Source organism: Rhinopithecus roxellana, chromosome 4 (genome assembly GCF_007565055.1).
Source record: "Rhinopithecus roxellana isolate Shanxi Qingling chromosome 4, ASM756505v1, whole genome shotgun sequence".
NCBI classification, from domain to species: domain Eukaryota; kingdom Metazoa; phylum Chordata; class Mammalia; order Primates; family Cercopithecidae; genus Rhinopithecus; species Rhinopithecus roxellana.
Genome location: NC_044552.1, coordinates 170,220,986 through 170,233,186, shown reverse-complemented (window position 1 = coordinate 170,233,186; position 12,201 = coordinate 170,220,986). Strand labels below are relative to the sequence as shown.

Below are 12,201 nucleotides of genomic sequence, written 5' to 3'. Positions count from 1 at the left end.
ATTGCATCTTTGTTTCGCATGTAGGCCACCCAAAAACCTTTCCATTCCTCACTCTGTGAGACAGCTGTTATGGAAACTGGTGCCAGTGTTATTTGGCTTCATTATAATGAACTAAAGATAAATCTCTGTCTTTGGCTTTGTATCTTTAATAAGAGAGAGGCCAGAATCTGAGCTTCTGGTAGAGCATAGGCTGAAATCCCAAGTTAAGCAACCCTCCACTAGAAGCAGAGTTGGTGGCTGTCAGAACAGTTGAAGCCAACACCCTGTTCATGTTCTGTTTCGTGCTTTTAAAGACAGGTAAACTGAGTGCAGTGGTGTGTGCCAGTAGTCCTAGCTATTCAGGAGGCTGAAGTAGGAGGATTGCTTGAGCCCAGGAGTTTGAGACTAGATTGGGCAACTAAGCAAGACCCCATCTCTTAGGAAAAAAAAAATGAAATTTTTAAAAAATTTATAGCTATAAGCTAATTGAACTTTTTTTTTTTTTTCTTTTGAGACAGAGTCTTTCTCTGTCACACAGGCCATAGTGCAGTGACACAGTCTTGGCTCACTGCAACCTCCACCACCCAGCTCAAACGATTCTTGTAACTCAGCCTCGTGAGTAGCTGGGATTACAGAAATGCACCATCACACCTGGCTAATTTTTGTATTTTTAGTAGAGACAGGGTTTTGCCATGTTGGCCAGGCTGGTCTTGAACTCCTGGCCTCACATGATCCACCTGCCTCGGCCTTCCAAACTGCTGGTGCTAGGAATACAAGTGTGAGCCACCATGCCCGGCCAGTTAATTGAACTTTGAATTAATTTATAAAAACTTGCTGAAAACAGTGGGCTGATTAAAAATAAATACGGTATTACATATAAGTGCTGAAATAAATTTACCTCCCTAGCCTCCCAAGAGGCTAACAAAGAAAGGGAATGATCAGGGAGAATAAAATCTTGTGTTTTTGTTTCAGAAGAAAAGTTAGCTGAAATATTAATTTTGGAGAGGAAAAAGAGGGAAATATTGCAAGATTTGCAGCTCTCAATATTACTTACTAGTCATGAGAACTTGGACATGCAAATCTAACCTTCAATTTCCTTATTGGTAAAGTAAAAATAAATAATACCTGCCTTCTTGCTAAACATTGTACAGTTGAGAAAATGTATAAAAGGTATTTCGTAAGTGATGAAATATGTAATAATATTTGTTTGTTTGTATTTCACAAATTCAGACCCTAGCCAGATACAAACAGGTATTTAATTTGGTTTGGTCAACTCAATCACCTTCCCTTTCTTCATCCTGCCCTGCTCCCCCGACGCTGAAATTTTCAGTGTCTTTATGCACAACACTCCATTCGCACTCTCACTGACTTTATCCAACTCAGTTTAGTTGTCTGGAGAAACATTTTTTATAATCCAGAATAAAATTCACTCCCTTTCTCTATTGCCTTTCAATAAGAAATTTTGATTAGATAATATTTTTATTATATTTACCTTTTAATAAGACATTTTGATATACATCATTTTGTTTCTTCAAACTGTTTCTTCTAAAGACACCACTTCCACCGGGTGCAGTGGCTCATGCCTGTAATCCCAGCACTTGGGGAGGCCAAGGCGGGTGGATCACCTGAGGTCAGAAGTTCAAGACCAGCCCGGTCAACATGGTGAAACCCCCGTCTCTACTAAATGTACAAAAATTGGTCGTATGTGCTGGTGGGCACCTGTAATCCCAGCTACTCAGGAGGCTGAGGCAGGAGAATTGCTTGAACCCAGGAGGCAGAGGTTGCAGTGAGCCAAGATGGTGCCACTGCACTACAGCCTGGGCGACAAGAGTGAAACTTCATCTCAAAAAAAAAAAAAAGAAAAAGAAAAAAGACACCACTTCCATAGCCCAACCCACTGTACAAGGCATCTCTGGGTCCTGGCCAAATGAATTTAACTATCACAGATTCTTCATGGAAGGCTCAACCAAAACTGTGGCATTTCCGTATTTTCTAAGGCTTTTGTTTATTTTTTAAATTAATATTTTAAACAAAGTGCTACCTTTTTCAGCCTTACTTTATGCTGTAAGAGTGACTATTTTACTTAAAATTGTCTTAATATAGAGTTCTTAGCCAGATTAATGATATTAAAAACAACAACAAAATTTCACGTGTAAGATTTTTATTCAAATTTGATTTACATTCCAAAAGAAATTATAAAATATATTCAGTTGTTTATAAAAAAAGGGGAGGGGCAAAACTTTAATTCAAATTATAAAACATAATAAATTTTCAGATTAAAATTGGGCTAGTTGCTTGGAGTAACAAGCTTTTAAATCACGATTTTCCACTTCCACACCAAGGATAACCTTCTAATTAATGATTAGCCGTGCTGTAATAGGATAGCACTGAGACTTGAGGAAAGAGAAAAACTGAAGAGCTCTTCCAAGCCCAAACCAGGAACTTTTTTATGCCTTCTCATAGTGGCGAACAGCAACCACATCACCAAAAGTAAGGGTCTGCAAGGTTCAAAAGATAATGAAATCTTTTTATACAGGAATATCAGTCACTGAATTTTAAAGATCATCATATATGTAATCTAAGTATTATGCGAAAGAATGACATTTACAAACATTAAATGCTGCATAAGCATTTTACATCTTTGAAAGAGACTCTTGATATATAGTTTATGTCTCTGAAATGCGAATGAAGCAAAAACTGAGATTAGCAATTTAGATTCAGGTCAAAAGAATTTCTTTAGCCTTAAATTATCAGGGTAATTGAGCAGATTAAGTGTGAGAAATGGAGTGTCTATATTCTTTTCTCAGTTATCTGCTTTAAAAGTGAATGAGTTGTATAATAGGTTTACATAACAGTTTTCAATTCATAACCTAGATAAATTTTGAACAGTCATTAGAAAATCCAATCATTTGAGCTGATGGTATTTGGAATGACTTGTTCCAAAATCAAGAGGAAAATGTAAAGGTACAAATGTTCTTCTTGCTTTGGTTGTCATGGCTTAGCCTATGTGAACCCAGGTAGGTAGCTGGATAGGATGTGGAACATCAGCTCCATTACTCTAATGTCAAATCTAACTTGAAGAGTTGCTATAAAACCACTCTACAGAACTTAGGGGGTTTTAGTGCTCATTGTTTTCATGTATTGATGGGATGTTCAGGAGTATAGTGTATCCTTGTAATTATTGCTTTAATCTTCCTTTTTGAACTCAATCTTGCCTGATCATAGTCATGCATGCCACGGTTGAGCTATCTACTTTTCTGTGTTCAAGAAAAAAAAAAAAAAAAAAAAGGAGGTAAAAGCATAAAGGAGAACTTCAGAGCGAATCTTTTAGAAGTGAGTCCTTTCTTTTGTCGATTGTTGCCAAAAAATGTGAGCAAATATCCTTTAACATGAAAGGAAAACTGTCCCTCTGCTCCCCACCTCCATCTCCACAGAAACGTGAATATCTCAGTGTAGAACAGTGCTCATTGCAGTAGTCAAATGGAGAAGGAAACATGAGTCCCCATTCTTAAACAACAAAACTTTCTCTGCTGTCATCTTACAAGGACTGTGTAAAGCTTTCTCACACCCTCCTCCAAAATTGAATGAGCCTACCCACCTATGTCAGTATCATCAATATACCATTGCAGGTCACACAAAAAGTGTCTGAGGAGGGCTTGGTCAAGGCATAATATTTCTTCTCGTTTGTGATACTACTCCATCGTTAGAGAAATTATTTGTTAATTATTTTATGTTTGATCAATTTAGGACAAAGACAGGGAAAAAGTCTTGCAAAGATGGAGTCAGAAATGGATCAGAGTGATACAACTGTAAGCCCAACAACCTCAAGGATTGCCAGGAGCCACCCAGGAAGTAGAAAGAAGCAAGGGAGGGGGCCCACAGAACGACAGTGGCACTAGGGTCACCTTGATTTCAGGGATCTAGACTTCAGAACTGAGAAAATTCACTTTTGTTGTTTTAAGCCACCAAGTTTGTGGTACTTTGTTGTGGCAGCCTTAGGACACTAATACATCCTCTTTTCCAGATAATTCCTAGTAAGTAAGAAGAGGGTGATTGAAAAAAATATTTTTAATGGCTACCTAGTATTAAATATATATGTTTAAAAGGCATATTATGCATTCAAGAAAAAACTGGAAAGAAGTAACAACAAAATGGTTCTCTACGGGAGTCAGGAGCCTTGGCGCAGGCCTGTAATTCCAGCACTTTGGGAGGCCGAGGCAGGAGGCAGGAGCATCACTTTGAGCTCAAGAGTTATAGACCAGCTTGGGCAACATGGCGAAACCCCGTCTCTACAAAAATATAAAAAAAATAGCCTGGCTTTGGTGGCTTGCACCTGTAGTCCCAGCTACTCGGGAGACTGAGGTTGTTGAATCGCTTGAACCCATGAAGTGGAGGTTGCAGTCAGCTGAGATTGCACCCCTACACTGCAGTCTGGGTGACAGAGCAAGACTTCATCTCAAAAAAAAAAAAAAAAAAAAAAAAAAAAAAAAAAAGTTAGCTCTGATGAGAAATTAGAGGAGATTTTAACTTTCATGTTACACTTTTCTGTTATATTCTAAATTATCTGCACTGAACTTTTGTAACTTTATAAATTAAAATATAAACTAAAGATCTCTTATTACAGGAGCTATAAAGTCATCTGTCTGAGATTCTCTTATAATAGCAATTATCTTTATATCTTTCAGTGATTATGGGCTTTATATTTAAATTTTATTTGAGAGACATCCATAGTTATCCTACAAAAAAATCTTTTGACACAGTTTTAGGCAAATCAATGGCAACTTTTATTTTTTTAACTACACATGAAATGTTCTCTTTTTCTGCAATCAAAATTGTTGAGCTGAAGAAGACAATTAACTAGGATCTTTTTGTTTCACCTGTTTTATATATAGTTAAAGAACCTTGCCAGTGATGTATTATTAAAGAGGGAAGGAAGGAGGAAGAATGGAAGAGGGAGGAAGAGGAAAGGAGGTGAGAGGTGTGGGGAGAGGAGTAAAAAACAAGGAAGAATGGAGAACTGTCATTACTTACCATAACCATTTTGCCATCCTTAATTTCTCTTACAAAATTTGTTTCTTTGCCATCCCATTTCTGTACATGAACAAGTTTGTCTCCATCCAGGCTAACAACAGACTGAGACCAACAATGAAATGCAAAACATAGCAATAAATACAATTCAGATTTCTGATACGGAAGACAAATGATGTGATTTTTGAAAAAATTGTATAATTGAATAAATCATGATCAATTAATTATCCTATTGTTATCTCTATTACTTCTAGATTATTATGTAAATTTGAATAATTCATAATTTGATTAAAAATATACATCTAAATACAAAAATTTAATATTTTAAAAACAAAAATCCTAAACTAGTGCTTTGCGGCTAGTCATCCTTCTAAAGAAAGCCTTAGAATGAGGCAAACTGCCCATTTAGTCAATCTAGTCAATCTGAGGCAACCTGGGGAATTAAACAAAATGCACTCTCTCTTTCAAACAAACTTTATCAAATGTGTTCTGAAATACAAGCTTGATATAAAATGTGAACAGTATATGGTAAGAGACAAATACAATTGAGATTTATGCTATAGCAAGTACCCATTGTTCAAAATATAACATATGCACACTAAACTAACTTTGGTGTATTTCTCCTTGGATTGAAATATTGAAAATATTCTACACTTTCCAACATCCTAAAAAAAAAAAAAAAAAAACATGCATTGGGAATCTTTATCTTTATTCCCCCCTCCCCATCCCCACTCTGGTGAAGAAGCAGTTTCTTACCTTACAGTTTCTATCATCTGCAGTGGTTTCATCAAACTCTTCTCCCAGGTGGAAACTAATCTCCGTGTTCTTGAATGTGCTGAGAGTCCTGATGACCACTTTATCTCCTTCCTGACTGATAATTACTGTTGGTTTGGTCACATTTCCCACCTGCCTAGTGGCAAAGCCCACACCTAAAATAGCAAAGGGAAGAGTACAGTCTGCAGCAACTTCCAAAATAACTCACAAAGCAAGAATCTGCTTTCTGATTTTGGAGTCCAGGTTCTAAAGTGTAAGTTTCATTAGAACATGATTAGCCATTAATCATGTAAAACACTACTGTGATCATAAGTGGATGCAGAAGAAAACCAAAAAAGTCAGAGAAGCTTCACTTTCTCCACAGAATAGCAGATCCTCTGTGTTTTTGGCCCTGGGTAAGAAGGCAAACAAGTGCCACATTAAAAATCCATTCAGTGGAAAATGCATAGCCTAGCATCTGATCAGGGCAATGTGATCTGTCTTTGCCTCTTGCTGACCTGATGAGTGAAAAATGGAATCTGCAAGTATCTAACGCAGCACGATAAGAAGAGAACAGCCATTCTTATTGTTACCTACCTAGAGCCTTCATGTACTCATCAAAGTTCTGACTGTCGGTCAGCTTCCAGGTAGCACAGAAAGCCTCCACCATCCTTGCCCGTTCCCCTCTTTAGAGACAGGAGCGAGGATCTTCTGGTCTAATTGCCACTGCCGCTCAGAAGACCCTTTACACATCAGCAAGCAGCTCCTGCCTTCTTATTTGGAAAGAAGGTGGGCAAAAATCCAATGATTTAAATTGCAAACACACCCCTCCAGTGTCCCTCTTTCCAAGAGGCTGTCACAGAGGGAGGAGAAGGGAAGGAGCGCTCCAGTGAAGCTCCAATCCTCTTTGTGATTGGCTCAGGCCACTGGGTTAGCAGAGTAGGTCGAGTTCCTCCCAATCGTCACACTACAGCCCTTATGCCCGAGAAAGCTCTGCAGGGATTCAATGGGGCTGGAGGCAGGGAACGGGAAAATGAGAGAAGGTCTTTCAAGTTCAGTGAGAAAAAACTTGGCAAAGGCAATCTCAGACTGCAAGGAAAGAAAGAAGATGCACAATGGGGCATTCAGATTGATTTCCGTTAATGGCAAAGCTGGTCACAAATGAGGACCCCCTTAAAGAAAACCACTGAAATGCCAGACTTGCAGACAAAGGAGAGTGAATAGTGTGTGTTATTTTCTCTCATCGTTACAGGGAGAGCAAAATGCAGGCTAGAGTATGCCAAACTGAAAAAGAGGAGGGGGAGGAGGTGTAAATGCCTTCCCTAGATATACTGCTTGAAGGCTATTCTGACTGTCAATGAGGAAGCACACTAATTTGGGTCCTTTCCAAACACAAACCGAGAGAATTTAAAGATCCCGTTGTCCTTTCTAAAAATGTGAGAACAAGACTGAGTTGGAAAAGGGATCTAAGGAAGAGTATGGTTAGGACTTACTAATGAGGTACAAAAATAAAGAAAAGAATGCTCTTCCCCCACCTCCTTGAATAGATTATAGAATCCATGTGGAAAAACTGGACAGAAGATTATTTGGTAAGACTTTAAATTACCTGCATTCTAGGACCTTTTGATTTCCTGAGGCCACATCTACATAAATACAATCTGTGTACATTGTACAGTTGTTGGCAGTTAGTGATGGGGAAGGGCAGGAACTGGAGGAGCAGTAGGAATCAGAAGAACTTTGTTTTAATTTGCCCTGACTCAGGGTTCCCCAAGAATGGCAAATACCTTGAGGGTTCTAAGCAGAGTATTTAAAGGAAGTCTCTGAAACTCCCCTTCACCCAAAGAGATTCCTTCCTGCCTTATTAGTGCGGACCAGCAATGAAAGCAGTTTACCTGCCTCTCCTGGGGACAGAGCAGGAGAATCCGACTTGGTATTCCCTGCCCTTCTCTCTCCCCTGCCAATTAAACTGCAGCTCAGCACATTTCTACCCAATCCACACTAGATCCAACAGATAAGGCTCCGAAGGCCTCCTACCCTAACTGGCGCCTACATGCGTCTTCTTTGGTGTCTCAAGGGTGCTTGTTTAATAAAAACTGTAGTCTTCCTTCACAACTGCTTTTCTTCCAATTTTCACTTTATTTGTGACTGATACCACCATGCACCCAACTGTACAAGCCAGAGACCTCTGAATCATTTCTAATACTTTACCACTAAAATCAAACTTGATGTCAAGGCCTATCTCTTTTGCTTTGTTACTAGAAAAACCAAACTCTGTAAAACATTTTACAGAGGTTTACTCTGAAGCAATATGAGCAACTGAGGCCCAGGGAAAACAAACTCGAGAAGCCTTGAGAAAGTGGTCCCAAGGCAGTCAGATTACAGTTTGGTTTTATATATTTTAGGGAGCCAGGAAGTGCAGTCAAAAATATAAATCAATACATGGAAGGCATACATTGGTTCAGCTCAAAAAGCTGGGATATCTTGAAGCTGGGGGCTTATAGGTTATGGATGAGTTCAGAGATTCTTTAATTTGTGCTTGGTTAAAGGAGTAAGGCTCTGTCTAAAACTTGGAGTCCACATAAAGAAGTTTATTTTATTGATTGATTGATTGATTGATTGATTGAGACAGGGTCTTGCTCTGTCACCCAGGCTGGAGTACAATGGCGTGAACTCAGCTCACTGCATCCTCCCTGCCTCAAACAATCCTCCCACATTCAGCCCTCTTGAGTAGTTGGGACAACAGATATGTACCACCATGCCTGGCTATTTTTTTGTATTTTTAGTAGAGTCAAGGTCTTGCCATGTTGCCCAGGCTGGACATAAAGAAATGTTTTAAATTAACATAAGGATGCGATGTAGCAAGATTAATGTCCTAATTCTTGCTTTGCATTACCTTAGATCTTGTTTATAGTTTGGTGTCTTATTGCCACAAAGAGTCTGTTTTGTCAGTTTCATAATCTCTATTTTAACATGAATCCCTGTCAGTTGTGTCTATATTCCAAAAAGTCAGAAGTATATCTGACTTCCCTTCCTTTTATGGCCAGGAATTCAGGTTTTAAGGTTTTTTTGGGGGGGGGAAGGAGGTCCATTGGCCAAAAGGGTGTCTGCTCCGTATGTGGGAGTGCTTAAGATTTTATTTTCAGTTTACAGCTAAAATTCAGATGACTGTTTCATCTATTCAAACTATTTCTCTAGTAAAGATTCTCAAACTGAGTTGTTTTGTTACAAATTATTGCTATATGTTTCATCTAATAAAACACGTTTAAAGTGGTAGAATGTGTAAGTATTGTTCTAAAATATAATATATCATTTCCTTTTTGTATTCTAAGAACATAAAATTGTTGAGAGCAGGAACCATGTATTATACATCTTTATCTTAGCCCTTTACAGATCACAAGTGAGTGCTGAAATATTTGTGCATACCCATTTATTTCTTCCACTCTCTAGATAAAGAATATGAGATGGTGACATATTTATTCGTAGAGCATATATTCCTGCAATTCTGATTCCTTTAAACTTTATCAAAGACATGAAAGCCCCACAATTTTGAGGCAGGTTTTTTTCGGTTGCATATTAATCTTGTAATAGGCAGAAAAGAATACATGTTGCCATACAGATATCTGTAATAGAAATTTTAGAAAAAGCCAATTGATTATTTTTTAATTAATCATTTATGGATACATAATAGTTGTGCATATTTATGAGGTACATATGATATTTGGATGCAAGCATACATGAGTAATGATTGAATCTGGGTAATTATGATATTTATCACCTCATTCATCATTTCTTTTTGTTGGGAACATTCTAAATATTCTTTTCTAGCTCTTTTGAAAAATGCTATAAACTATTGTTAACTATAGTAAACCTGTTGTGGTATCAAAGGCTGGAACTTATTAATTCCACCTAACGGTGTTTTTGTACCCATTAACCATTCCCTCTTCATCCCATGCTCCTGACCACACTTCCCAGCCTCTTGTAACCACCGTTCAATTCACTACCTTCATGAGATTAATTTTTTTAGCTCCCACATATAAGTTAAAACATGTGATATTTCTCTTTCTCTGCATGGCTGAGTTCGCTTAATATCCTCCAGCTCCATCCATGTTGTGGCAAATGACAACTTTGCTCCTTTTTTTGTGGCTGAATAATATTTCATTGTGTATATATGCCACATTTTCTTTATCCATTCATCCACTGATGAACACAGTTGATTCCAAATCTTGGCTATTGTAACTAGTGCTGTAAGAAACATGGAAGCACAGATATCTCTTTTGATATACCGATTTTCTTTGTTTTGGATATATACACTGCAGTGGGATTATTGGATCATGTGTTAGTTCTATTTTAAGTTTTTTGAGAAACCTCCATATTGTTTTCCATAGTGGCTGATCTACATTCCCAACAACAGTGTATAAGCATTGCCCCTTTATCAACATTCTTATTGTCTTTTTGATAATAGCCTTTTTAACTGGGATGAGGTGATATCTCATTGTGGTTTTGATTTGCATTTCCCTAACAATTAGTGATGTTGAGTGTTTTTCATATGTCTGTTGTCCATTTTTATCTCTTCTTTGAGAAATATCTATTCAGATCTTTTGCCAATTTTCAATCAGATGATTTGATTTTTATTTTATTTTTTTTAATTTTTTTTTGCTATTCAATCATTTGAATCCCTTACATCTTCCCTTGTTGGATGGATAGCTTCCAAACATTTTTTCCATTCTGTAGATTTTCTCTTCACTTTGTTTAGTGTTTGTTTGTTTTGTTTTTGTTTTCAACTTGATATAGTCCTCTTTGTCAATTTTTGCTTTGGTTGCCTCTGCATTTGAGGTCTTACTAAAAAATCTGTATCAAACCAATGTCCTGAAGTATTTTACCAATGTTTTCTGGTAGTAGTTTCATAGTTTCAGATCTTACATGTAAGTCTATGATTCATTTTAATTTGATTTTCATATACAGTGAGAGATAGGGGTCTAATTTCATTATTCTGCATATGTGATATCAAGTTTTTCCAACACCATTTATTGAAGTGATCATCCTTCCCACAGTGTATGTTCTTGGCACCTTTGCTGAAAATAAGTTAACTGTAAATACAAAAACTTATTTCTGGGTTCTCTATTCAGTTCCATTGGTCTATGTGTCTGTTTTTATTCCAGTACCATGCACTTTTTGTTACTATAGCTTTGTAGTATCTTTTGAAGTCAAGGAATGTGATGCTTCCATGTGTTCTTTTTGCTTTGTTCATTTTACTTAGGATAGCTTTGACTATGTGGAGTCTTTTGTAATTCTATATGAATTTTAGAATTTTTTTTTTCTGTGAAGAATGTCACTGGTATTTTAACAGAGAGTGCATTTGTAGAATCATTTTGGGTAGTATGAACAATTTAACAATATTATTTTTCCAATTCATGAACATGCAATATATTTCCTTTTTTGTGTGTTTTTTTCATTTTCTTTCATTAGTATTTTATAGTTTTCATTGTAGAGATCCTTCACTTTTTTGGTTAAGTGTATTCCTAGGTATTTGTTTATTGTAGCTGTTATAGATGGGATTGCCTTCTTGATATCTTTTTTAGATTGTTCATTGCTGGCATATAGAAACGCTACTCATTTTTGTATGTTGATTTCATATTCTACACTTTACTGAATTTATCAATTCTAACCTTTTTTTTTTTGGAAGACTATTTAGGCTTTTCTAAATATGAGATCATGTCATCAGCAAACAAGAACAATTTGACTTCTTCCTTTGCAGTCTGGATGCCCTTTATTTCTTTCTCTTGTCTAATTGCCCTGGCTAGGACTTCCAATACCATGTTGAATAAAAGCCACTTGACTGTTCTATAACTCCATATACTGACATATTTGACTTATTTTACATTATTCAGAATATAATGGCTATATACCTAGGAATGGTTGCTTTCAAATAGTAGCTTATTTGCTCTGATTATTGAAGAATTCAATAGAAGATAAACTGAAAGAACAGAGACTGTGTTGCTCTAAGGATTTAACATTTAACAAATAAACCTTTTTCCAAGTTTTCTTTTCCTTTCTCTTTTTCTTTTTCTTTCTTTCTTTCTTTCTTTCTTTTTTTTTAGATAGTCTATCTCTGTTGCCCAGGCTGGAGTGCAGTGGCATGATCTGGACTCACTGCAACCTCCACCTTCCAGGTTCAAGCAATTCTCCTGCCTCACACTTCTGAGTAGCTGGAATGACAGGCATGCACCACCACACCCAACTAATTTTTGTATTTTTAATAGAGATGGGGTTTTACCATATTGGCTAGACTGGTCTCAAACTCCCGATCATACGTGATCCACCCTCCTGGGCTTCCCAAAGTGCTGAGATTACAGGTGTGAGCCACCTCTCCTGGCTTTTTCCAAGCTTTCTAAACCTGGGAGCAATTTATGATTTTGCTGTGGCTTTTATCATACAAATGCA

The 12,201-nt window shown here is 37.1% G+C and overlaps 1 protein-coding gene across 1 annotated transcript; it reads right to left on the bottom strand.

Annotated features, from left to right (window-relative positions):
- Positions 1-2,123: 2,123 nt before the first annotated feature.
- FABP7 (fatty acid binding protein 7) lies at positions 2,124-8,433 on the bottom strand. Its single transcript, XM_010375409.2, has 4 exons — positions 6,358-8,433; positions 5,764-5,936; positions 5,011-5,112; positions 2,124-2,477 (listed from the first exon to the last, which is right to left on the bottom strand). Exons 1-4 carry the CDS (start codon positions 6,428-6,430, stop codon positions 2,427-2,429), a joined length of 399 nt encoding a protein of 132 aa, XP_010373711.1. The 5' UTR covers positions 6,431-8,433; the 3' UTR covers positions 2,124-2,426.
- Positions 8,434-12,201: the final 3,768 nt, after the last annotated feature.